The 27,927-nt window shown below is 44.1% G+C and overlaps 2 protein-coding genes across 3 annotated transcripts in view; one reads left to right on the top strand and one right to left on the bottom strand.

Annotated features, from left to right (window-relative positions):
• The window catches only part of ndufaf5 (NADH:ubiquinone oxidoreductase complex assembly factor 5), a gene marked incomplete at its 3' end in the record, with an annotated part of 28,026 nt that extends 26,454 nt beyond the window's left edge, over window positions 1–1,572 (top strand). Inside the window, exons 12-13 of the mRNA XM_080722792.1 lie at window positions 207–289; window positions 1,492–1,572. Coding sequence (XP_080578918.1) covers window positions 207–289; window positions 1,492–1,572 — 164 coding nt within the window. The remainder of the gene's footprint in view (window positions 1–206; window positions 290–1,491) is intronic.
• Window positions 1,573–11,608: 10,036 nt separating this feature from the next.
• Window positions 11,609–27,927, bottom strand: part of kif16ba (kinesin family member 16Ba) — a 92,816-nt gene continuing 76,497 nt past the window's right edge. The window contains exons 31-34 of one of the 2 annotated variants that reach the window (XM_080721138.1): window positions 21,459–21,584; window positions 20,481–20,570; window positions 12,794–12,877; window positions 11,609–12,263 (exon numbers count right to left, since the gene is read on the bottom strand). In XM_080721138.1, coding sequence (XP_080577264.1) covers window positions 12,105–12,263; window positions 12,794–12,877; window positions 20,481–20,570; window positions 21,459–21,584 — 459 coding nt within the window. In that variant the 3' untranslated portion in view covers window positions 11,609–12,104. The remainder of the gene's footprint in view (window positions 12,264–12,793; window positions 12,878–20,480; window positions 20,571–21,458; window positions 21,585–27,927) is intronic. The other variant, XM_080721139.1, reaches the window with a different exon arrangement.

Below are 27,927 nucleotides of genomic sequence, written 5' to 3'. Positions count from 1 at the left end.
AAATCACATTGAATCAGCGTTCAAAAACATAACTTTTAAAATACGGAATGGCCCGAAGTTGTACATTTTCACGATCAATTCGGCTGAGACCATCAGTGAATTGATTTATTGGTTATGTGAATTGATTGGTTGTGGATCATCAGTGAGCTGATTGGTTAAGGATCATCTCATCTGTGTATTGATTGGTTGTTGTGTTTGATCTTCAGAAATGTATGCAAATGAGGACGGCTCGGTTCCTGCTACGTTCGAGGTCCTCTACATGATTGGCTGGAAGCCTCACGAGTCACAGGTACTGTAATTAATAATATAATAATAATTAATTAATTAGTGAACGAGTTCTCACTCAAGAGTTTCTGTCAGACAACAACTAAACTACGCACAACAAGTTAGGAAACCTAACTTCAGTCCATCATATCTCCCCTTTAATAAACCTAACTTCAGTCCATCATATCTCCCCTTTAATAAACCTAACTTCAGTCCATCATATCTCCCCTTTAATAAACCTAACTTCAGTCCATTATATCTCCCCTTTAATAAACCAATTGGATACATGGACGATATTGGTTCATTCATGGTGATACGATTCGATTCAATGATTTAAAATCGATATAGTAACGAAATTAAATCTGTGTAAAACGTGTAAAAAAATCTATTATTATGTAAGTAAACACTGTGATTATCTAGCAAATACATGGACATTATATTACAACACATATGGGCAAACCCACCTTGACATGAACACAGAGATTACACACATTTATCGATAGACCAAGAGTAGCTATATGGGATGGAAAGGTAATTAGACCCCTCTTTTTCATTTTCCCTCTAAAAATGGCCAAATACAAGGCAAAAATCGATTATTTGCATTGCAAAATGATTCAACACCGATTACTGCATTTTAAAATGATACGATACGATACAAAGCCAAAACGGTACGATATTTTGCTTTTGCAAACGATATAGTAGATCACTGCAAATTAAAATATTATTCGATTTTTTTGATTCAGTTACTATATCGTTACACCCCTAGCTTGTAAGCATCGGGCATCAGTGGAATGAGCAGCAGAGCTAAAGATGACACATGTTGGACATGTGTATTGTGTATTGTGTTTTATATCATTTTAATCATTGATTAGTCACCTTCACAACGAGGTACAGCTTGTATGCATCGGCCATCAGTGGAATGAGCAGCACATCTAAGCCTCACGAGTCACAGGTACTGTAATTAATAATATAATAATAATTAATTAATTAGTGAACGAGTTCTCACTCAAGAGTTTCTGTCAGACAACAACTAAACTACGCACAACAAGTTAGGAAACCTAACTTCAGTCCATCATATCTCACCAACATTGCGGCTGTACTGAAAGCTTGAATTATCCATGTCATGGGCACATCAACATGTGCCCATGACATGGGCACATGTTGATGGACACAGATACAAATGATTGATCTTTCTCCTTCTATGGTTTTGTTTGTTTGTGCTTTCAGGCCAAACCAGCCAGGAGAGGATCTGCCACCGTGTCATTTGGAGATCTGTCCAAAATCAGTCATCCTCCAACAGATCTATAAGACCAGTCATCCTCCAACAGATCTATAAGACCAGTCATCCTCCAACAGATCTTTAAGACCAGTCATCCTACAACATATCTTTAAGACCAGTCATCCTCCAACAGATCTATTAGACCAGTTATCCTCCAACAGATCTATAAGACCAGTTATCCTCCAACAGATCTATAAGACCAGTCATCCTCCAACAGATCTATAAGACCAGTCATCCTCCCTCAGACTCTGTCAAGTAAAACAACGTGACCATTAAAGGGATTGTTCACCCAAAAAACTAAGTTTTTCTAAGGATTACTGACCCTATGGAGACTGGAATTCATGGACATGTTGTTGCGACCGTCGAGTCGCAGTTACCATCAAAACCTCCACCGTCAGTCAGTCAGTCAGTCAGTCTGTCAGTCACTCCGTCACGTCACACTTTTGCCCTAGTCACTCCACCCCTCATTTCTCACATGCCCTTCTTCTAGCGCCACCAGGAGGCCGATTTCTTGCAAAACACATTTTTGGACACTGCTCCTACAGATTCTGCCCTAAAATCACGCAAAGCGGTACACAATATCTCTAAAGTCATGTCATCAACATGGATCTGTCCCATCTAGCGCCCCACCATCGGGGCGATATTTTTAAAACACTTTTTTGGACACTGCTCCTACAGATTTTGCCCTAAAATCACGCAAAGCGGTACACAGTATCTCTAAAGTCATCAACATGGATCTGTCCCATTTCCCATATTCCCTCCTGATTGGCTACCATTGCCTTCTAAAGTTTGTGTGTGCGACCTGACGGTCGCCTATCTCCCGATCTTACTGGTTAGTTTTTTGTCTCATACCTAAGCCAATAAGTTGACACAAAGACTCTCCTCAACTCTGTCTTAATAGCCCTAAGAGTGTACAAATGTAACCAAATGGACCCTTACAGCTCTAACTCTTGAGCCTGTACACATGTGTGTTAGAATGTAAATAGTTTTATTTAAGCAATATGTAAAACTGTCTGGAATAAACAAGCATCTGTACATGCATGTACTATTAACCTTTTTGGGGTGTGCTGGTTTTGGCCAGACCACAGAGATATGCATGTATGTGTGTATGTACGTACGTATGTACAATGTGTATGTATATACAGTATACTGTCTGGACTGTGTGTATTTTCATGGTTGGTTTTGAAAACATATAAATAAAGGAGTGATTACTGATTAATCATCTTGTCATTTATAGAAACTACATTCATTTCAAAGGAATAAGGAACTGGGCCTGGGCCACCCACGCAGCGGGTCGGGCACCCTAGGCTGCGACGCCAGACTGATTTGGACATGGGTGTATGGCTTACTGTACGAGTGGATGTGTTTTTTTTCTTTTTTATACTTTATTGGGTCAGCCGGCATGCAACACATCCTCCAAATAATAACTTCGTTGTCACTGTTCATATACATATTTTTTTTTACATGCCATGTCCCTGAGCAGACATCCTGACCCCTTTTTTTTTCTTTTTTTCTAACACGTGAAAAAAACATCACCTACATAAAGACAAAAAGAGAACCACCATACATAGTTCATGTTCACATATAACACAGACCCACACATTTACCTAGAAAATAAAACAACCAATAATAAAAAAAAAAAAGGGGTCTGGCTTTGTTGTGTCATTTCTGTCGTCATGAAAATGAAAATACATAAAATAAAGAGGCTCTTTTTTTGTGCATGTGGTTGGGTGTGTATGTGTGTGCTCTCATACGTGTGTGTGTGTGTGTGTGTGTGTGTGTGTGTGTGTGTGTGTGTGTGTGTGTGTGTGTGTGTGTGTGTGTGTGTGTGTGTGTGTGTGTGTGGGTGTAAGCGTGTGTGAACACCCTCAGCATTAGCAGCAGTTCCTCATTGTTGACTCTGACTCGCTGTGAAGATGTTTGTTTGTTTCTGCTTCATATTATCTGCATGTTGCTGTGGTTCATCTGCAGGTGAGAACAACTTTATACACATGTTCAATATAAACATACATAGAACTACAGTACATACATGTTCAATATGTAGTATACTGCTCTATAACTATACATACATGTTCAATATGTAGTATACTTCTCTATAACTATACACATACATGGACACTATATAGTTAGTATACAGCACTGTCTACAGTGGTGTAAAGTAATGTACAATATGTATTTTGCACTAGAACTACAACTATTTATAACTACAGTTCAGTGTATTTGGACTACTTTTTTTACTTCATTTTTACAACTAGTAATACTTTCTATTGCGGGATAATAAAGGTATCTGTGGCTACCAAACATTTCAGGTCATGACCTTTAAGAGATATTCGATTTTTTGCTCATGAATACCAGAAGAATCTCCCTTAAGCTCACTGGCCTCGGGCGTCTATCCGTCAGAGAGGTAGAACGCTCTCTGCCTGGTGTTAAACAGTTAAACCTAACCTCATTCCTAACTTTAACCTTTGTAAAACAGTTCCTAACCTAACCCTGTTCCATCTTAACCTCAGTAAAGCTATATGCTAAATTTACCCCCATTGATTCTGGATGGGGACCCAAATGCATGGCCCTGGATGGGGACATGAGTTCAGAGTCAGAATGATACATTTAGTCAATTGTTTGTCTTAGGAATGAGACAAATACAACAAAATATATATTATTGAACTCAAGTCTCCATGGCGAGAGTAATCAATAGAACAATTTGGGGGCGAACTACTCCTTTAACCCTACAGTTATTTCTAACCTTATCCTCAGTAAAACAAACAGAATACCAGAACCGAACGGTCAGCGTGAGGTCGGCGGGGAAAAATAAATGTTTGCGGGTGGGCGGTTTACCTTGATCAGGACCCCAACTAGTGAAAACAGCAGATCTACAAGCTCACAACGCAGCGTCGGGAGGATTGATTGTGGGGTTTGGCGTGCAATGCACACCGTGATGACATCATCAAAGTGTACTTTGCAAGCAAAACCCCACAATCAATCCTCCAGTTCTAGACAACACAGAAGGGGTTTCCCACACAACGACCCTAAGGTTTATTAATGACAGTTCAATGTTGAAAATGGGTGTTTTTTCACCTTCATACATGTTTTCTATATGGAGTTCGGTTCTTCATTTATTTTAAATGTCTGAGAAAAAAATCATTGCATTTTTTATTTCATGAAAATCTTAGCTTAGCCTACTTGAAACAAACTTAATACAAAGAAAAGAAAAAGAAAATAAACTACTAAAAGAAAAAAAAAGAATTAGCAGGAGGCAGGCAATTACATGTACATGTAGGACACCAACAATTAAGTGACCCATTAAAATGTGTCCACGACACACAAATGGGTCCCGGCCCACTGTTTGGGAACCAGTGAATTCTATCTCTCAGCACAAACAAGGAAACAGCTTAGCTGTCGCTCAGTGTTTCTCATACGTGTGGTTGCAGTGTGGTTTTAGATCTGCAGTAGGCTACGTGTCGTGTATGGAAACGTTCCAATAAGGCAGCAGATTCTATGCCTGTGACGTGTGAGGGTGTGACAGGTGTGAAGTCTGCTCTCAGGACACAGCAACACTTCTCTCTCACGCATGTCATCACACCCGCTCAAATGCAGGCCCCCGGGACGTGCTGGGCCCCTGATTCAGCCCAGGGAAAAAGAGTTGTAGAGGCCCTCATTGCGCGCTATAGAGAGATCTCTCTCTATAGCGCTGCTGCTACTCAAAGATTTGTGACAAAGTGACAAGCCAGTGGGCCAATTACATGAGTTATATTTTGTCGTTGTCGGGTGGAAACCTTGTATGTCCAAAACTGTTTGTTTTGTATTTATCATTTTAAAAATTATTTAAACTAGTGAAAACAGCTGGTGCGAGGTGTCGTATGCTTGTAGATCTGCTGTTTTTCAGCAGTATGAGTCACCAGAACCAAATTTGGGTGTTTTCGATGGTCTATCATGGAGTCTGAACTGAAGTTATGTTATTATTAATTGCGACTGTCAGGTCGCAGTTACTATCAAAACCTCCACCGGTTCTCAGTTGTCTGTACATCACGTCACGCTTTTCCCCTACTCCGCTGCCCCGATCCATGCCAGACTTGGCACACACACTCCTTGGCTGCCAAACCACAACCCCCAAACCTTTCTCACATGGCCCTCTTCTAGCGCCACCATGAGGCAGATTCTTGCAAACCACATTTTTGGACCGATTTTTCCCTAAAATCACACAAAGCGGCACACAGTATCTCTACAGTCATGTCATCAACATGGATCTGTCCCATTTCCCATATTCCCTCCTGATTGGCTACCATTGCCTTATAAAGTCTGTGTAAGCGACCTGACGGTCACTTATCTCCCGATTAGGGAGTCTTACTGGTATATATGTTTTTTATGAAGTGAAATATCCCTTTAACATTTCTTGTTTCATGTCACATTGACAGCACCTCCCAGTGGTGATGTTGAGGTCGCGGAGAAGCAGACAGCAACACTGACCTGTCCTGGTGCTGCAGCTGGGAGCCAGGTCACATGGAGCAGGCTCGGAGTTGATGGAAAATACCAGTTCCTCTTTAAAGACGGAGAGAAGACAAGTTCTGACGATCGCTTTGCCTCACAGGATAACAAGCTGATAATAACAGCCGTGAAAAAGTCTGATGACAAAATGTACCTCTGTAGATTTTGTGATCAGACTAAGGAAGACAAGTCCAAAAGTATTGGGAAACGGGTGTATCTTAAAGTTAAGACTGGTTCCACAGAAAGCTCACCTGTCCACACAACAACACACAACACACACAGTACCCACAGACCAGAGAAAGATACACACAGTGTCTACTGGGCAGTTCCAGTGGTCATGGTGTTAGGAGGAACCGCGGTTCTTCTGGGTGTGCTGACCTGGAGACGTTGGTCCCAGAGGAGAACCACCATCAGCACCGACAGAGTCTGTCTGTCGGACAGACCCACCGAAGATCATATCTATGAGGAGATCGACGAGATGAACCGTCCAGCACGAGATGCAGGGACAGCGGACGGTCCAGGAGCTCCACAAACCAACCAATACGTCAACAAACCACCAGCAGAAGAACCCGTCTACTCTCTGGCTCAACCAACCAAGGATCTGAACCAACAACCACAAGCAGAAGAACCTGTTTACTCTCTGGCTCAACCAACCCACCTCCTGAAGAACCAATCACATGCCAAAGAACCAGAGAAGAAGAAAGAGTGTGTTTACTCCTTGGCTCAACCAACCAAGGATCTGAACCAACAACCTCCAGCAGAAGAACCTGAAACAAAGGAGAGCATTCGCTCCGTGGCTGAAGAGACCAACGTTGTGAAGGAACCACCAGAAACAGAAGCAGATGAAAGGAAAGACGGTGTTTATTCTCTGGCTCAGATCCCACAGAGAACTGATGGTTGACTCAGATGTTTAGCTCTTCCTCAAGGTCAGAGGAATTGACTGGACTTTATCCTTCCAGCCTGAATGTCTAACTGTACCTCCGTGCCGTTTATATTTTGGACTAATAAAGTATCCAATCAATCGATGTGGACTATGCGGTCGACAAGCACTGACATGATGCGCCTATCCCATGTACAACGAGCTGATTTGTATTACTGTATTCTCACACCTTAAAGTCGGACTGAAATGGCTTTTTTGGGCATTTTATTTTGAAGTGTCAGTCTGAAACACAAGCCTGTGTGTTTCTCAAACAATCAGACCAGCCCTTCAGGCGATGGAACGGTAAAATCTGACTCTTATCTGACATTATTTGTTTGTTGCCTCATTAGCCTGCAGATGCAAGCAGAGACACGACCAGGCTGCCTCTTGTGCAGAATGTTTGTTACCAAGTTGTTTATTATTCTAACCTATAATGTTTTCAGATTTAGTTTGCTGGTTAAGATTACAATGACGAACTTGTTTGGCATCTAGTGTTAGGAATGCCTATATTATTACCATGGATAAGCACTAAAAGTGTGAAAAACGTATTTGTCATTTCACTAGGTCTTTTTTTAATGAATGTCCGTAGCGTAATCATGGACATTATATCTGTTGCTATGCTCTCACCTTCATGTCTTACCTCAGGCACAGCACAGCATGGATACTGTATACTGTGTGTAAATGATGTAGATATGATGTTTTGTTCGCTCTCTCTTCCCCTTCTTGGCCTCCCACCCTATAGTATAGAGCAGGGTTCCCCAATAGGCGGCCCGCAGGCCATTTGCGGCCCGCAGGGGGCTACTGTCAGGCCCACACCAACCCCAGTGATAATGGTGGTATAAGAGCAGCAACAACACTAGTATATCGTTGTTGTCGGGTGGAAATCTCGTATCTCCAAATTTGTACGTTCTTTCGCAAATCATACAAGGCCGTCGCACAAAAGTAGTGAAAACAGCAGATCTACAAGCACACAACGCATCGCGGTGCGAGGCGTTGTGTGCTTGTAGATCGGCTGTTTTCACTAGTTTAAATCATTTTTAAAATGATAAATGCAAAACAAATGGTTTTGGACATACAAGATTTTCGAAGATATCTGAACTGTCGCAGTCGCTGGAGTAGCGGGAACGCCACGGGCCCTTGGGGAAAACTAATTGGGGAAACCTGGTGTAGAGCCTGGGTCTGCCTCTTGTTTCCTCCAATTAAAAGGAGGATTTCTGTTGTAAAATGTCTTCTTCAGGGTGGGACTGTGGGGTCTTTAAGTGTCTTGAGACAACTTGTGATTTGACCCATTTAGACCTGAGGCCGATTCTAAAAGAACCTTCTGAATCCAAACTTCAAATATTCATTAAAAAATTACCAATTAAATACTGTATATATGTTGCTATATGCTGTTCCCCCTCTGTTTTACAACCTGTAAAGCTGTGACAATTATAAAGATGATTCTGATAAATATGAGAGTACTGTTGTTCTTTGGTATGAATTCACAGAGAGACCAAAACAGCACGGAAGTTGCAGAACATTTATTGCTTTTCATACATTAATGAATGAATGAATGAATGAATGAATGAAGGAAGTACAACTTCACTTCAACAGCCACTTATTCTCCTTTTGCACAAAGTAGTGCAATGCAAGATAGAGGAAGATAGAGGGCGCCAGATCCCTTTGAGTCTCACCCTACCACTACTTCCTGTTCATCCACAGAGCATTGATTCTAGTTGTTTTCTCCATTAGATTTCTTTTCACTTTTTTCAACGTTTATTACTTGGGAGTTGGGATGGTAAAAAGATGAGGCAGACAAATAAAATGTATTTTGACAAGTAATAAAAGTTGAAAACAGTAAAAAGAAAGCACTTTAATTTAATGGAGAAAACCAATAGAATCAATACTCTGTGGATGAGTAGTGTAGTGGTAGGGTGTGACTCAAAGGGATCTGGCGCCCTCTATCTTGCATTGCACTACTTTGTGCAAAAGGAGAATTGACGACTGTATTCATTAAGGAGTGGTTGGTTTACAGCTCAGTGAGTCTATGGACTTCCCACACAGAAAGCAACAGTTGGTTTAAACATCCTTTTGTTTCCCATCGGTCAGAGTCAACATTGTCTTCTTTCTCCTTTAAATAGCAATTCACAAAATAACAACAAAACAAGTAATCCCAAAGGTTAGTGGTTGAAATGTACAATCATCCCTTTGATGACATTCAATGTCAATGTTCATGTTTATGCTCCACATTTATACACTTAGAAAGAAACGTTATAAACACATACATATTTACACCACATGCTTTACAATATTATGGCTTAGAAAGGATCTGCGTTCAGGCAATGGCATCATCATGTGAGCTCAGATCAACTGTGGAAATAAGAGTCAAAGACAGACTTAGCACTGAACCGTCTTAGATTCAAAGCAACCGCGTCTTAGTTCCTGGTGTCTTAATGAAAATATTAAATATGCCTGATAAATATTCTTTTTACTGAATGGTCAATGTACTGTAGTTTTCAAATCAGAACAGTGATTTCATTATTTAAAAAAAACAAACTAAGGAAATCTCCATGGATTAAAGGGTTCATGGGGCGTGGAATTTATAGAAAATTAGTCATTTTTGGGGTGAACTACTCCTTTAACTCACTGCCATATGACCATTTTGGTGAGTTTTAATTCATTAGATTTACTCTAAAACAATCCAACTGTGATCGCCGCTCCACGGTTCTGATTTGAACCTTATAAAAAGCCCTTCCGTATGGGACCGGAAACGGATCCATTTCTGTATCCGGGAGGGCGGGACTAAGCCTTCCTCGACGACCGCATCCGGGTCTCATTTGTTTACAGAGGAAACATGGACGCTCGTAGCTCCGTGAACTTCGCTCCGTTTTTTATTTTATTTTTTAACAGCGAATGCCGTGCACACGCGTGATACAAGATCCATGGACCGGCGTGCACGATCTGCACGCACACACGCACGCTGTGTAAAAGGTAAGAAAACTTTGTCAGTGAAGCGGAAAAGACGATTTTCAATCGGCATAGCCAAAGAGTGGAAGGCTAGGACTTGTTATTGTTTGTATTGTAGTTTGGAGAAGCTACGAATAAATTAAACTAAAGTTCTTTGTGAAATATCCTCCTCATGATTATATTTAGCATAAAGTCACATTATTAAAGCTGCATTCTGCGACTCATTTTACTGAATAAGCGGTTGTTTTATCCAATGTGTTTAGTAAGAGTATGTTATTGTAACTTAACTATAGATGCAGTCGCCCTGGTTGAGTAGTAGTACTGCATGAAGCTCATAATAAGCTCAGCCTGATTCCCTTTTGGCTGAGCGGCAGAGCTTTGGTTTTCCCGACAGGGGAGAGACCAGGGATCAAATCCCAAGATGTAAAGGTTGTGATTATTAGCGTTAGAGATTGTTCGTAATATACAAATAATATCGATGTAATGATAACCTGTTATTGTGTAATTAACTGGTGTCATTATTGAATAATATGGCAGTAAAGAACTGAAGCTTTTTTCTTTTCTTTCTTTTTTCTTTACCAACAATCATATTTGAGGCTGTGCAGTAACGTTTGGCAGTTACTATTGGCAGTTATAAAGTTCTGCAATCTCACTCCCAATACAATAACATCCCATCGTATTTTTGTCATCTGCAATGTTTAACTTTTAGTCTCGTTTTAGTTGACTAAATATCATACAATTCTAGTCGACTGAATCTTGTTAAAAACGTTTGAAAAGACCATTCCTGCCTACCAATGATGTCACTGGTAGGCAGGTTCCTGAACCAATGAGACACGAGGAGACTAAAACAGGCGTTGGTGAGGACCAGTTAAATGAAGGTCACTTTAAATCCCCACGACGGCACACAATGTCGTCACCATAAATCCCAGATCTACAAGCTTTAAGCCACGGCAGATAAACATTGCAGTAGTTTTACGTTTCTTGAACTGATTTCTAAGTTCAATCCCATAACAACATCCCTATTCTAGGGGAGAACAAAAGTTCTTAGTGGTGTAGAAGAAATAGCAGGCCAAGTACAGAGCCCTGGGGAACTCCAGTCAACTGCATACCGTTTTAAAGATGCTAAAGTGCAACTTTGCCAATGTTAACTAAGTTGAGGACTTTCTTTTTCTATCTTGACATATTGAACATGATTTCCCTGACTACTTGGTACAGTCTGATCAGGTGATCATAGGAGGGGCCTGGGGTCTGACTGGAACTAAAGGAAACATGGAGGTTGTAGTCTACTAGAACTACAGGAAACATGGGGGCTGTAGTCCATTGTAGTCCAAGAAGAACCAACCTTCTCTACCGTGATGGGACAGTCGCTGAAACCCTGATCAAAATATCAAAACAAACTCCAACATCACGTTCGTTAGGTCCTCAACATTCGTCTGAAACGAGGCTCGGGTGCAAAATCGCCCAAAAGCCGTTCCTTTAAATCCTCAAATCCTCCCAGAACTGAAAGTCTTGCTTGTTTTATTTGGCGTTAAATAAAGTCTTGTTGTTTCCATGGTTACTGAGGTCAGAGGTCAGCTCCACAGCGTCTGCTGGGTTCTGACGGTCCCTTTGGCTGCAGACGCTGATACATATGTTGAGACGGGGGTCCGCGGCCAAATACATGTCATTTTGGGGGGTCCTTGACACGAAGAAGTTTGAGAACCACTGATATATGCCGATTCTATAAATGTTTTCTAGATCCAAACAGTTTTCTGAAGAAAAAAAAACAGAAAAAACGTTGCTATATCAGTGGTTCTCAAACTTTGTCATGTCAAGATCGCCCAAAATGATATGTATTTGGCCGCGGACCCCCTATCAAAATGTGTTGTTCCAGGGACCCCTATCTCAAAATGTTTTGTTCCAGGGACCCCCATCTCAAAATGTTTTGTTCCAGGGACCCCCATCTCAAAATGTTTTGTTCCAGGGACCCCCAGAAGCATAGATTTGAGTTACAAATGTTCACTCTAAATCTGGGTCTTGGAACATTTATTCTGCATCTAGCTTAGGGCCTCAGACCCGTTGGCAAAACGCCAGGAGACCCCCGCTAAGGAGACCCCCGCTAAGGCACTGCCGAGCTCTTTGGGGTTCTGCTGAGACCGGGGTGGGGGTTAGGGTCCGTTGGGTGGGGGTTAGGGTTCCGTTGGGTGGAGGTTATTGGGTCCGTTGGGTCGGGGGTCATCCGGTACCGTGGCTGCTGTAGTCGAACACGCCCTTCTTGAAGAAGGGAGTGAACTCACAGACTGAGTGTTTGCTCAGACCTCCGGCCGACGCCTCGCAGCTCAGCGGAGATCCTCCACACGACAACATGACCCGGAAGAAGCTCTTTAGGTAGCGCTGGAGGGGGGGGGGGGGGGGGGGGAGAGAGAGAGAGAGAGAGAGAGAGAGAGAGAGAGAACGAGGAAAGTAAGCCATTTACCATGAGAGGGAGTGGGTTGTTGGCTGATTTACCACTGTGCCACAACCCTGAAACAGTGGTAAATCAGCCAACAACCCACAACCCTCGAATGGTAAATTGCTTTTCAACCACTTCTACCATATAAATGAAAGAAAACACAGTTGTAACTTGCAAGGTTATTTAGTTATATCAGAAATATCAGAAGGTTTGCCGCTCTGACATCACACTCTGACATCACTGTGATGTCCGGGGAACCACACTAACAGAATCCCTTTTATGCCCATTATATGGAGTTCCCTGATGTCTTCAACATTAAGCCCATATCTAACATATTTATATAACCATATTTAACAGGACTTGGGAATGCCCATATATGGAGGCCACATTTTATGCAGAGGGTAAAGCAAGTCCAGACTGGGGTCAGATGAGGTCAGATGAGGTCAGATGAGGTCAGATGAGGTCTTCTTACCTCCAGGTGAGTTCGTCTCTCAGCCACCATCCTCTCATCTCTGTTCCCAAACAGCTTCTTAGGAGGAAACTCTAGAGCTGCCAGCTGGGAGAGAACACAACATACTGATTATTACTGTAAACTCTACTGATTACTGTAAACTCTACTGATTACTGTAAACTCTATTGATTACTGTAAACTCTATTGATTACTGTAAACTCTACAGCTGGGAGCTGGGAGAGAACGACAATACACACCCCTTTAAATACTGATTACTGTAAACTCTACTGATTACTGTAAACTCTACTGATTACTGTAAACTCTACTGATTACTGTAAACTCTACTGATTACTGTAAACTCTACTGATTACTGTAAACTCTACTGATTACTGTAAACTCTACTGATTACTGTAAACTCTACTGATTACTGTAAACTCTACTGATTACTGTAAACTCTACTGATTACTGTAAACTCTACTGATTACTGTAAACTCTACTGATTACTGTAAACTCTACTGATTACTGTAAACTCTACAGCTGCCAGCTGAGAGGGAACAACATTACTGTAAACCAGGGGTGGGCAACTTTGATGATGGCGAGGGCCACTATATTTCCACCTTCACTCCAGAGGGCCACTATATTTCCACCTTCACTCCAGAGGACCACTATATTTCCACCTTCACTCCAGAGGACCACTATATTTCCACCTTCACTCCAGAGGGCCACTATATTTCCACCTTCACTCCAGAGGACCACTATATTTCCTCCTTCACTCCAGAGGGCCACTATATTTCCACCTTCACTCCAGAGGGCCACTATATTTCCACCTTCACTCCAGAGGACCACTATATTTCCACCTTCACTCCAGAGGGCCACTATATTTCCACCTTCACTCCAGAGGGCCACTATATTTCCACCTTCACTCCAGAGGACCACTATATTTCCACCTTCACTCCAGAGGGCCACTATATTTCCACCTTCACTCCAGAGGACCACTATATTTCCTCCTTCACTCCAGAGGGCCACTATATTTCCACCTTCACTCCAGAGGGCCACTATATTTCCACCTTCACTCCAGAGGACCACTATATTTCCACCTTCACTCCAGAGGGCCACTATATTTCCACCTTCACTCCAGAGGACCACTATATTTCCTCCTTCACTCCAGAGGGCCACTATATTTCCACCTTCACTCCAGAGGGCCACTATATTTCCACCTTCACTCCAGAGGGCCACTATATTTCCACCTTCACTCCAGAGGGCCACTATATTTCCACCTTCACTCCAGAGGACCACTATATTTCCACCTTCACTCCAGAGGACCACTATATTTCCACCTTCACTCCAGAGGGCCACTATATTTCCACCTTCACTCCAGAGGACCACTATATTTCCACCTTCACTCCAGAGGGCCACTATATTTCCACCTTCACTCCAGAGGGCCACTATATTTCCACCTTCACTCCAGAGGACCACTATATTTCCACCTTCACTCCAGAGGGCCACTATATTTCCACCTTCACTCCAGAGGACCACTATATTTCCTCCTTCACTCCAGAGGGCCACTATATTTCCACCTTCACTCCAGAGGGCCACTATATTTCCACCTTCACTCCAGAGGACCACTATATTTCCACCTTCACTCCAGAGGGCCACTATATTTCCACCTTCACTCCAGAGGACCACTATATTTCCTCCTTCACTCCAGAGGGCCACTATATTTCCACCTTCACTCCAGAGGGCCACTATATTTCCACCTTCACTCCAGAGGGCCACTATATTTCCACCTTCACTCCAGAGGGCCACTATATTTCCACCTTCACTCCAGAGGACCACTATATTTCCACCTTCACTCCAGAGGACCACTATATTTCCACCTTCACTCCAGAGGGCCACTATATTTCCACCTTCACTCCAGAGGACCACTATATTTCCTCCTTCACTCCAGAGGGCCACTATATTTCCACCTTCACTCCAGAGGGCCACTATATTTCCACCTTCACTCCAGAGGACCACTATATTTCCACCTTCACTCCAGAGGGCCACTATATTTCCACCTTCACTCCAGAGGACCACTATATTTCCTCCTTCACTCCAGAGGGCCACTATATTTCCACCTTCACTCCAGAGGGCCACTATATTTCCACCTTCACTCCAGAGGGCCACTATATTTCCACCTTCACTCCAGAGGGCCACTATATTTCCACCTTCACTCCAGAGGGCCACTATATTTCCACCTTCACTCCAGAGGGCCACTATATTTCCACCTTCACTCCAGAGGGCCACTATATTTCCACCTTCACTCCAGAGGGCCACTATATTTCCACCTTCACTCCAGAGGGCCACTATATTTCCACCTTCACTCCAGAGGGCCACTATATTTCCACCTTCACTCCAGAGGGCCACTATATTTCCACCTTCACTCCAGAGGGCCACTATATTTCCACCTTCACTCCAGAGGGCCACTATATTTCCACCTTCACTCCAGAGGGCCACTATATTTCCACCTTCACTCCAGAGGGCCACTATATTTCCACCTTCACTCCAGAGGACCACTATATTTCCTCCTTCACTCCAGAGGGCCACTATATTTCCACCTTCACTCCAGAGGGCCACTATATTTCCACCTTCACTCCAGAGGGCCACTATATTTCCACCTTCACTCCAGAGGGCCACTATATTTCCACCTTCACTCCAGAGGGCCACTATATTTCCACCTTCACTCCAGAGGGCCACTATATTTCCACCTTCACTCCAGAGGGCCACTATATTTCCACCTTCACTCCAGAGGGCCACTATATTTCCACCTTCACTCCAGAGGGCCACTATATTTCCACCTTCACTCCAGAGGGCCACTATATTTCCACCTTCACTCCAGAGGGCCACTATATTTCCACCTTCACTCCAGAGGGCCACTATATTTCCACCTTCACTCCAGAGGGCCACTATATTTCCACCTTCACTCCAGAGGGCCACTATATTTCCACCTTCACTCCAGAGGGCCACTATATTTCCACCTTCACTCCAGAGGGCCACTATATTTCCACCTTCACTCCAGAGGGCCACTATATTTCCACCTTCACTCCAGAGGACCACTATATTTCCACCTTCACTCCAGAGGGCCACTATATTTCCACCTTCACTCCAGAGGGCCACTATATTTCCACCTTCACTCCAGAGGGCCACTATATTTCCACCTTCACTCCAGAGGGCCACTATATTTCCACCTTCACTCCAGAGGGCCACTATATTTACACCTTCACTCCAGAGGGCCACTATATTTCCACCTTCACTCCAGAGGGCCACTATATTTCCACCTTCACTCCAGAGGGCCACTATATTTCCACCTTCACTCCAGAGGGCCACTATATTTCCACCTTCACTCCAGAGGGCCACTATATTTCCACCTTCACTCCAGAGGGCCACTATATTTCCACCTTCACTCCAGAGGACCACTATATTTCCACCTTCACTCCAGAGGGCCACTATATTTCCACCTTCACTCCAGAGGACCACTATATTTCCACCTTCACTCCAGAGGGCCACTATATTTCCACCTTCACTCCAGAGGGCCACTATATTTCCACCTTCACTCCAGAGGGCCACTATATTTCCACCTTCACTCCAGAGGGCCACTATATTTCCACCTTCACTCCAGAGGGCCACTATATTTCCACCTTCACTCCAGAGGACCACTATATTTCCACCTTCACTCCAGAGGGCCACTATATTTCCACCTTCACTCCAGAGGGCCACTATATTTCCACCTTCACTCCAGAGGGCCACTATATTTCCACCTTCACTCCAGAGGACCACTATATTTCCACCTTCACTCCAGAGGGCCACTATATTTCCACCTTCACTCCAGAGGGCCACTATATTTCCACCTTCACTCCAGAGGGCCACTATATTTACACCTTCACTCCAGAGGGCCACTATATTTCCACCTTCACTCCAGAGGGCCACTATATTTCCACCTTCACTCCAGAGGGCCACTATATTTCCACCTTCACTCCAGAGGGCCACTATATTTCCACTTTCACTCCAGAGGGCCACTATATTTCCACCTTCACTCCAGAGGGCCACTATATTTCCACCTTCACTCCAGAGGGCCACTATATTTCCACCTTCACTCCAGAGGGCCACTATATTTCCACCTTCACTCCAGAGGACCACTATATTTCCACCTTCACTCCAGAGGGCCACTATATTTCCACCTTCACTCCAGAGGACCACTATATTTCCACCTTCACTCCAGAGGGCCACTATATTTCCACCTTCACTCCAGAGGGCCACTATATTTCCACCTTCACTCCAGAGGGCCACTATATTTCCACCTTCACTCCAGAGGGCCACTATATTTCCACCTTCACTCCAGAGGGCCACTATATTTCCACCTTCACTCCAGAGGACCACTATATTTCCACCTTCACTCCAGAGGGCCACTATATTTCCACCTTCACTCCAGAGGGCCACTATATTTCCACCTTCACTCCAGAGGGCCACTATATTTCCACCTTCACTCCAGAGGACCACTATATTTCCACCTTCACTCCAGAGGGCCACTATATTTCCACCTTCACTCCAGAGGGCCACTATATTTCCACCTTCACTCCAGAGGGCCACTATATTTCCACCTTCACTCCAGAGGACCACTATATTTCCACCTTCACTCCAGAGGGCCACTATATTTCCACCTTCACTCCAGAGGGCCACTATATTTCCACCTTCACTCCAGAGGGCCACTATATTTCCACCTTCACTCCAGAGGGCCACTATATTTCCACCTTCACTCCAGAGGGCCACTATATTTCCACCTTCACTCCAGAGGGCCACTATATTTCCACCTTCACTCCAGAGGGCCACTATATTTCCACCTTCACTCCAGAGGGCCACTATATTTCCACCTTCACTCCAGAGGGTCACATTGCATATTGCTACGTCCTACTTTGTCATTCTAGTATCTCATACAAAAGAAGCAAAAATATCAGATCTACAAGCTCAAAATGCATCGCAGCGTGATGCGTTTTGAGCTTGTAGATCTGCTATTTTTTTTGCTTCTTTTGAATTGGAATCCTGATATATTTTTTTTATTGGAATCCTGAAATGTAACATTTGGATTTAATTTCAAACAAAAACCGTTGCCCCGATCCATGCCAGATTTTGCACACACACTCCTTGCCTGCCAAACTACAACCTCCAAGGACCCCCGGAGCTCCAGGGACACCCCCAGATGTAAAAAATTACCAAATGTGAAGAAATGACCAAATGACCACCCCAACGGGGCTGCTCACGGGGAATTCCTGGGGACCACCGACTCCTGGTGCTCCAGAACGGATGCAAAAGTGGTGGCGCCCCCAGTGGAGGACCCCCTGCCACTGCAGCTCACATAAAATGCCGTAACTCGGGCTAGGAGCGACCGGGAGAGCCGGGGCCGGTACCGAGACCCCACCCCTCATTTCTCACATGGCCCTCTTCTAGCGCCACCATGAGGCCGATTCTTGCAAAACACATTTTTGGACACTGCTCCTACAATTTTTGCCCTAAAATCACACAAATCGCTACACAGTATGTCTACACTCATCTCATCAACATGGATCTGTCCCATTTAGCGCCACCTTCAGGCCGATTTTTTAAAACACATTTTTGGACACTGCTCCTACAGATTATGCCCTAAAATCACGCAAATTGCACAGTATCTCTACAGTCATGTAATCAAAACGCATCTGTCCCATCTAGCGCCACCATCAGGACGATTTTGGTACAACTAATTTTTGGCCTATTTGTAGAGATAAGCGACCAACGGTCGCTTATCTCCCGATTAGGGAGTCTTACTGGTATACTCATGTTAACTTTATGAACTTAAATACAAATATGTTGGACATAAAAAAATACATTTTAATACTACTATACTAGTCATTAAGCTACTAATATAGACTGGCTGAATTAAAGCGGGTCATGTTAGGAATTGTAACAGCTGATATCAATAATATATCAGTATTCCGGTATTAACCTGCGGGCCGCATTAAGTGAAGGTGGGGGCTGCATGTGGCCCCCGGGCCGACAGTTGCCCATGTATGCTATAAACTCTACAGCTGTGAGGGAACGCACATTACTGATTACTGTAAACTTTAGAGCTGAAAAAATACTGATTACTGTAAACTCTAGAGCTGAAAAAATACTGATTACTGTAAACTCTAGAGCTGAAAAATACTGATTACTGTAAACTTTAGAGCTGAAAAAATACTGATTACTGTAAACTTTAGAGCTGAAAAAATACTGATTACTGTAAACTTTAGAGCTGAAAAATACTGATTACTGTAAACTCTAGAGCTGAAAAATACTGATTACTGTAAACTCTAGAGCTGAAAAATACTGATTACTGTAAACTCTAGAGCTGAAAAATACTGATTACTGTAAACTCTAGAGCTGAAAAATACTGATTACTGCAGCAGCAACATCATCTGTTTTCAGAAAAAAAGTAGGTCAGGATTTAGATGGTGTTTTTATGTTAAAGGACAACTCCGCCCTAAATCACTTCTAGGCTCATTTTCCTACTTGTCTTGATCCATAAAGACTGTCCATGGGGTCTATTAGGCAGAAATGCCCCTGTTGTCAAGTTACCCCAGCAGAACCCAGCAGCTCTCATAGCATAGAGTGGAGCCTATAAGCCTATCACGTTTACGCTATTTGTTGCGGTCAAAATGGTTTCTTTTTTCATGAATGTGTTACTAGTTGTCATTACAAACATATCCATGCCTTGGTTGTCCCACACGACACAAGCCACCACAATCTCATAAATCATGTTTTGGGGTGAGCTTTTGGCACAACTGCCAATCAAAGTGACTGTACCGGCCAATCACAGGGCATCTTTTCTGGGACTTGGTAAAACACATAACAAAGCATAACATCTGTTTAGCAGAGTGTGATGGCTTGTGTGGGACAACGATGGCATGGATGTGTTTGTAATGACAATTAGTAACACATTCATGAGAAATTTAAATAACTTTTGAACACAACAAATAATAAGCTTATAGGCTCCACTCTGTGCTATGAGAGCTGCAGGGTTCTGCTGGGGAAACTGGACAACAGGGTCATTTCTGCTTAATAGACCCCATGGACAGTCATTATGGATCAACATAAGTATGAAAATGAGCCTAGATGTGATTTAGGGAGGAGTTGTCCTTTAATAAATAAGGTAATAAAGTCACAGTTTAGTATAGCCTGGGAATATTTAGTCTTGGTAAATGGTGCATTTATATAGCGCTTTTATCCAAAGCGCTTTTACAGAGATTGTGCATTACATTCACCCATTCACGCACACATTCATACACCGGTGGCGGAGGAAACCATGCAAGGCACCAACCTGCTCACCGGGAGCAACTAGGGGTTCAGAGTCTTGCTCAAGGACCCTTCGACATTAACTCAGGGGGAGCCCGGATTCGAACTGGGAACCCTTCGGGAACCCTTCGTGCTCTAATAACGGTTTCACTACCCCTGAGCTATGCCGCCCCACAGTCTTCATTGTGTTAATACAGTAATAGATTACCTGGGGGTATTTACTCTTCATGATGTTATTAAGTGAATAAAGTAATATATTACCTGGGGGTATTTACTCTTCATGATGTTATTAAGTGAATAAAGTAATATATTACCTGGGGGTATTTACTCTTCATGATGTTATTAAGTGAATAAAGTAATATATTACCTGGGGGTATTTACTCTTCATACTCTTGTGCATCTCTCTGAAGCGGCTGTACCGTCTGAACACCGTCCAGGTTTCATCCACAACACTGATCTGAGGAAACATGTAATAGATTACATATTACATTACATTACATTAAAAAGGCCAACTGCCCACATGTTTTGACCATGAAGCTGGTCATCATCTTTCCTTGCCCTGATGATGACCAGCTTCATGGTGAAAACATGTCCGCAGTGCCTTTTTAATGTAAAGTAATAAAGGCTTATTGCTCCATTTTAAACCTCCAGTGCCTGGATCACCTTTTTTTCTTCTTTATGCCTTGATCCCGTCGATCCTAGAGCACCATTACACTCCTTTATGCTATTTTAATCTCCGGTGAGCACCTGGTTTTCATGTTTTTTCTTGTTTTCTTTTAGAAGTGCACTTTTCGCTCCTTGTGCACACAAGCAGAGCGCACAAGGAGCTGCGCTCACCTCTGACATCACCAGGAATGCTGGTCCCTCATTGGCTGTTAATGATGACGTTGCCAGAAAAGCTGGACCGTGATTGGGCTACAGGCTTAAATACACACACAGCCACTGTAGATCGGCTATTTTCGTCTAGGTTAGGTTTGGTGGGGCTCAGCTAAGGGGTCCCTGCTTCATCTCTCTCTCTCTCTAAGGGGTCCCTGCTTCATCTCTCTCTCTCTCTAAGGGGTCCCTGCTTCATCTCTCTCTCTCTAAGGGGTCCCTGCTTCATCTCTCTCTCTCTAAGGGGTCCCTGCTTCATCTCTCTCTCTCTCTAAGGGGTCCCTGCTTCATCTCTCTCTCTCTAAGGGGTCCCTGCTTCATCTCTCTCTCTCTAAGGGGTCCCTGCTTCATCTCTCTCTCTCTAAGGGGTCCCTGCTTCATCTCTCTCTCTCTAAGGGGTCCCTGCTTCATCTGTCTCTCTCTAAGGGGTCCCTGCTTCATCTCTCTCTCTCTAAGGGGTCCCTGGACTTACCTTGACCTCAAACTCAAAGTGCTGGTCCTTCCCCTGACCTCTCAGGACGTAGCGAGGGATGCTGATCCTGACGATGTCCGTCCCCCCGTCTCCCCCGGTCCCCAGGGGGCCCGGGACCCCCCGCTGCTGCCACACACACACACACACACACACACACACACACACACACACACACACACACACACACACACACACACACACACACACACACACACACACACGGGACACAGGCAGCCAGAGGGACAGACAGACAGGACAAACAGTGAGAGAGAAAAAGACAGACACATGGAGAGACCAAGACAGGACAGACAGACAGACAGACAGACAGACAGACAGACAGACAGAGGAACACATAAAAGCTTACGTTCAATTAATCAGCATTAATTAATCCCAAATAATCCCACCCTTTAAAGGACAACTTTGTTTTTTGTTTACAACAAGGGTTCATATTTTAGATTTAATTAGAGAAAAGAGAAGATGTGTGTTAAAATGTTTTCATTTACTTCTTTCTATCATTTTAGCCATTTTAGTATTTTGATTTCAGTGGTTGAGGGCATGCGTACAAGTGGCTATTATGTCTTTTTAGACATGCCATCCCTACATGCACTGCATGGCTTCCTTTCATGGTTAGGTGTGACTTATGGGGGCTGGTAGTGTTGCTAAATAATTTGTTGTCTCATTGTGTCTAAAAAGACATATTGAGCCACTTGTATGTACGCATGCCCTCAACCACTGAAATCAAACTCTCTAAATTGGCTAAAACGATAGAAAACATTTCAACACTCATCTTTTCTTTTCTCTAATTACAATCTAAAAAATGAACCCTTGTTGTAAACAACTAAGTTGTCCTTTAATTTAAACTGATTGATAGTGATTGGTTAGGATTGACTGATGAAGCTGGACAACATGATGAGTTTAACTCATTGAATGCCATTTCAAGATGGCCCCCAAGTACCAGACTGCCACTATCCTAGATTTCTAGTGCACGGATCAATTTTTAGTGCACGGATCGTGCACGCCCATGCACCATATATGCATCATATGTGTAGTACTTTTTAACAGCTTTCAAACAAAAAAATCCGCTTGGAAATCCGTTCAGGCATTCATGAGATAGAAGCCTTCAAAGTCAGACAAAACAAACACTGCCACCTTCCAAATTTCTAGTGCACGGATCAATTTTTAGTGCACGGATCGTGCACGCCCATGCCTAGATCATGCACCATATGTGTAGTACTTTTTAACAGCTTTCAAACAAAAAAATCCGCTTGGAAATCCGTTCAGGCATTCATGAGATACAAGCCTTCAAAGTCAGACAAAACAGCCATTTTTGACATTTTGAAAGATGTGTTTGTTATGGGGCTAAACATGCAATTTCGCAATTGCGATCATGCCTAATACATTTGAGGCATTTTTAGACATTTTTTTATAAAAAAAAATTTTGAAATTTTTTTTTTTTTTTTTCAAAATGGCTTCCAACTCGGGAAACTCGGGCTGTGGCAGCCTGGGAGTACTGTAATAACTCGTGAAACTCGTGCCTTGGCAGTCAATGAGTTAATAACAAATACAATCTTTATTAAATCTGTTCACATCATCATCATTGCATTTCAAAATCACCAAACAATAGAAAACTCAACAAAACATCATTTCTTTAATCAAACATATTGATATGCATCATACTTCCCTGGTAATTATGTCCCATCGTTATAGAACAATAAATCACATTCATCAATACAAAATTCTGAAAAATAAATCACCTTTTTGTCCAATAAAGTGCAATTGTGCTTTAGAGAATCAACATTAATTAACCGTTCCATTCAGAACCAAAGTGACAAATTATTGAACACACAAAACCCAGAAAACATGAATGAAACACATTCTTATATGAGGAATGTTATTGTATATTTGCACGTACCCAATAAAATGTATTGCACTAAACATTGTGAAAACCATAATTTGTCTGCAGTGATATATTATATTTGATCAAAGTGTACGATAACCAATAATTTATTCTAGTTTCTCACAAGGGTATGATACTAAATTATTCTATTTTACCATCCACTGCATACGGTCAGCTGCCATGTTATGAGAATTAAGGCACATGGGAATAAAGCAACAATAAAAACATTTCAAACAGCGTGAAAAGAGCCTCGCGCAACAGCACTCGGTTTCTTTTCCCTTTTTAATGAATAAGGGCCGGGTTTCCCAAAGCGATTTTAGCCCATCGTACACCCATCGTAGCTCACTCATGGTCGTAGAGACCAAGCCCCGATCGTCATGTTCCCGTGTTTACATGGGTTCGGGCAGAGCGACTTATTTAGCCCCCTACAACTACACCAACATTCAGATTTCACAAACAAAGTGCTTAATAAAGTGTCATACCTGTCTAAATACGGTACGGCTTTCTATAATTACCCATATCCTCTGTGTTCTGTAATAAGAAGCCTTTTTATCCGATCACTGTCTGTTTATCTCAATGGGGTTGGTGCACATGGGGAACACCAGGAAATACATGGGAAAACAGAACGCGATCGGATAAAAAGGCTTCTTATTACAGAACACGGAGGATACAGGTAATTATAGAATGCCGTACCGTATTTAGACAGGTGTGAGACTTTATTAAGCACTTTGTGAAATCTGAATGATGGAGTAGTTGTAGGGGGTTAAATAAGTCACTCTACCCAAACCCATGTAAACACAGGAACATGACGGTCGGGTCTTGGTCTCTACGACCATGTGTGAGCTACGATGGGCTAAAATCACTTTGGGAAACTCGGCCAAGGTTGTGTAGTGGATGTGTCATAAAGTATATTGTTAATAGACAAGGCTGCATAGTAGATGTACTGTATCATAAGGTATCGGCCATCATTTGCTGTGACCCTCGGTTGCAGATAATCTCAATAATTATCCAAGGTTATCAAATACAGCCCTCTCTGTATCTGATGACATTCACGCAGTGCACGGCCTCGAGGTCTTCGCACACTGAGACAATAAATGATACAGAAATCACAATAAAAACTAACCATAACAGTTATTGCTTCATTCATAGAGGTGGACCACTTCATTCACAAAGGAAATGGAAAAAGCGAAAAAGAAAAAAATCATTTACCGCGTTCCAAAAAACAAAGAAAAAAAAGAAAACAATCTCTTTATCGCTGTGTAATATTCACGTTCTGTGTGGATGCACTCATGACACAAGAAAAAAAAATCTGGGGAAAATTAATTGCACAAGGAATCCGGTGATAACCACCCCACATTCAACCATAGTCGTTAATGTCATACATTTTGTTCATTTCCTTAAAGGTCCTACACCATGCATTTAAAAATAATTTATATAACACTGTTTGTGTCCCAAAAACGTTTTTGAAAAGGTTTGAGGCTAAATTACCACTCCTGAATACAGAGCCCCCGTCATTTCTGCCTGGCTTTCAGAGCATTTTCAGCTGCAGTACCACCTTGTCCTGAGTGGGAGGACTGCGCTATTGAGCCAGTTTTGGCCCCACACTCCTCCCCACCTCCTGCTCAGCAGGCCTGCCCACCCCTCCCCAACCCTCTCCCAGCTCCTCCTGCCTCCTTCTCAGGCCTGCCCACCCCTCCCCAACCCTCTCCCAGCTCCTCCTGCCTCCTTCTCAGGCCTTGTGACATCACAAATCTGACATTTCACAATCAGGACCGTTCTGAGACATGCTAACATAGATCTGCCCATAAACTGAGAAAGACACAATGGTCAGAAATAGGACTTTGTGAGGATAGAAGTTGCTGGTGGGACACCAAGAAAATACATAAAAATTGAAAAAATGAAAATTCATGGTGTAGTCCCTTTAACGATTAATGACAGCACAGCTTCATAAGGTGATTCACTAATTACCAGCAGCACAGTTAAAATCAACAAATAAAACACTGTAAAACATTTTAAAACTTATCATTCTTCATAATGTGGAAACTGACTTAATTACTATCAAACAATAATTATTAAACTGATATATCTTCCGAACTGTTTGAGCTTTCCATGTCCATGTTCAAGATGGGACTGCATCTTACTGGAGATAAACTACTTTAGGAGGTAAGAACAGAACAGGACACTTCTGTCATTTGGGGATTAGCTGGCTATTAATCTCACAAGTTAATTACTATCAAGTTATCGATCGATCAAAAATCACCATGATGACAGGAGCTTAAATCAGTGGTTCTCAAAGTAGGGTCTGGGTGCCCCACAGGGGTCCTTGAGGGGGACCCAGGGGGTCCCTGGTAAAATTAAGAACCACCACCACAACCCTATTATTGAAACATTTTGAAAGCATTTCGAAATAATTTTCTAAGTCTAACAAATTTGAATCCTTTTAAAAAATATTCTTTCAACATAATGTCCACATTTGTATAAATTCCAGGGTCCTTCATATGAAAGTTTTTGAGATCCTCTTGTTCAAACAAGATTTATCTTGAATTACGTCGAGACATTTTATTTGTCATGTTGTCATAGATGTTTCATAGGTCAGCAGGTTGAAAGTAGACATCTGAAGGATTATGTCAGTACTGTAGTTCTCTAACATTTTCATATCAAGAATCCCCCGAAAAGAAAGCAAGGATTAAGGCTGGGCAATACGTACAGAAAATGTACCTTCATGGAGGTATCAACATGTGAGGTATCAACAATGCGAGGTATACATACCGATAAAGACGGCTTGAAATGAGGTATTGGTGTATGTGTCAAATTATTTAACACACACGATGTGATATGAAACAATGAATAGATCAATTGACGGACATACTCTTCAATGGCACAGAGCCTGCATTTCGTAAAAAAAACTGACGTCAATGACATCAAATGTGTATGTCTCTTGAAGACTCTTTAAGCAGAAGCTGCACCAGCAGCACAGCTTCAGGCGTGCATCCGAAGGTCAGCTTCCAGCAGCGTCCGCGGTCAGAGAGCCATGAGGAGGAGACGTCGTCAGCATCGGAACTTCTCCTGGGTGGAGGAGGGTGGACGTTTCCTCCTCCTCCTCCTCCTGCGTTGAACACCAGGTCCAGCAGGAGGCAGCCTTCGCTCTGTCTGACCAGCAGGCAGCGGATGTCGCTGCGCCGCCGCAGCTCCAGCGCCCGGAACTGTGGCACGGCGGGCACCAGGGCGCTGCCCCGGGGCACCGGGTGGAACACCCCGTCCTCCTGCAGCAGGACCACGTGGGTGTCGGTGAGCAGGAACTGCCGGACGGAGGAGGAAGCTCCTCCACCCTCCTCCTCCACCGCCACGCTGGTGTAGAGCAGAGGACGCACGTTGGCCAGGGAGGGCCTGCCGCCGCCGCCCCGCGGTCGCTGGTCCATGTTCCCGTGGACCATGTAGAGGAGGTCCGCTAGGACCCTGCGGAAGCGCGAGGTGAGGCGAGGGCCGCTGTCCAAGAGCAGGTCCGGGACGCTGGAGCTCCAGTCCAGGGAGAGGCTCATCAGGTCCCCACGGAGCAACGGTTGGTGGTGGTGGTCTGTCCAACTGCGTGTCCGGACGTCCCGGCCAGGCTCCAGAGCCTCCAGTAAGGTCCTGTCCCGGCCAGGCTCCAGAGCCTCCAGTAAGGCCCTGTCCCGGCCAGGCTCCCGAGCCTCCAGTAAGGCCCCACACAGCTCCTGCGTCAGCTCCTTGCTGTGGGTGAAGACGGCCAGGATGTTGTCGTCGGTGCGGCCGATGAGGCGGACGTGTTGCCCCGCCAAGCTCACCTGGACCTCCTGGATGTTGGAGAGGCAGAAATGGTGGAAAATGGCCAGGTTCTGCTTGCTGCTGGCCTGGTCCTCCGTCGTCCCTGCCGGGTCCGCGGCCACACAGATCACATACAGGTCCTTCTCCAGCAGCAGCAGGCCTCCGGGACGAGGCGCAGGCTGCTGGCAGTTGGCCACGCTGAGCCAGTAGAGGCTCCTCCTGGTCCCGGAGCCGGAGCCGATCTGAGGAACCAGCGTCTCCAGCATCCGGAGCGTCTCCGGCGGCGGGGCGGACTGCAGCTCCGCCAGCGCTGCGGGGAACCTCACCAGCCGCTGGATGAGGATGTGGACGGCGGCGTGGCGGCACGACGACACGGAGCCCGCGGGCCAGGCAGAGGAGGCCGCGGGGTTGGTGTTGGCAGAGCTGAAGATGCCGTCCCGGGACATGTCCACCAACTCCACCTTCTCCTCCTCCTCCTCCTCCTCTTCTTCCACATCGGAGTCCAGCGGCAGCGACGGAGGAGGTTGAGGTTGTTGCGTCGTCGGCCGGGAGGCGCCGACCAGAGGAACCTCCCTCGCCATCTCCGTCAGGTACTGAGACAGCACCACCTTCATTTCGCCGACCCCGCCCACCTTCCGGATGACGTGTTCGCGGGTGTTCTCCAGCCGCGCGCTGGCGTCGCGGTACGCGTCCGACAGCCTCCCCGCCACGTAGCCCAGCACGTAGCTCTGGCTGTCCTCCAGGTGCCTCCTGAGCGTTCCCGTCACCGACTCCACTCGCTCCTCTTCT

Source organism: Nannobrachium achirus (genome assembly GCF_963921795.1).
Source record: "Nannobrachium achirus genome assembly, chromosome: 3".
NCBI classification, from domain to species: domain Eukaryota; kingdom Metazoa; phylum Chordata; class Actinopteri; order Myctophiformes; family Myctophidae; genus Nannobrachium; species Nannobrachium achirus.
This window is presented reverse-complemented; position numbering and strand designations above follow the sequence as displayed.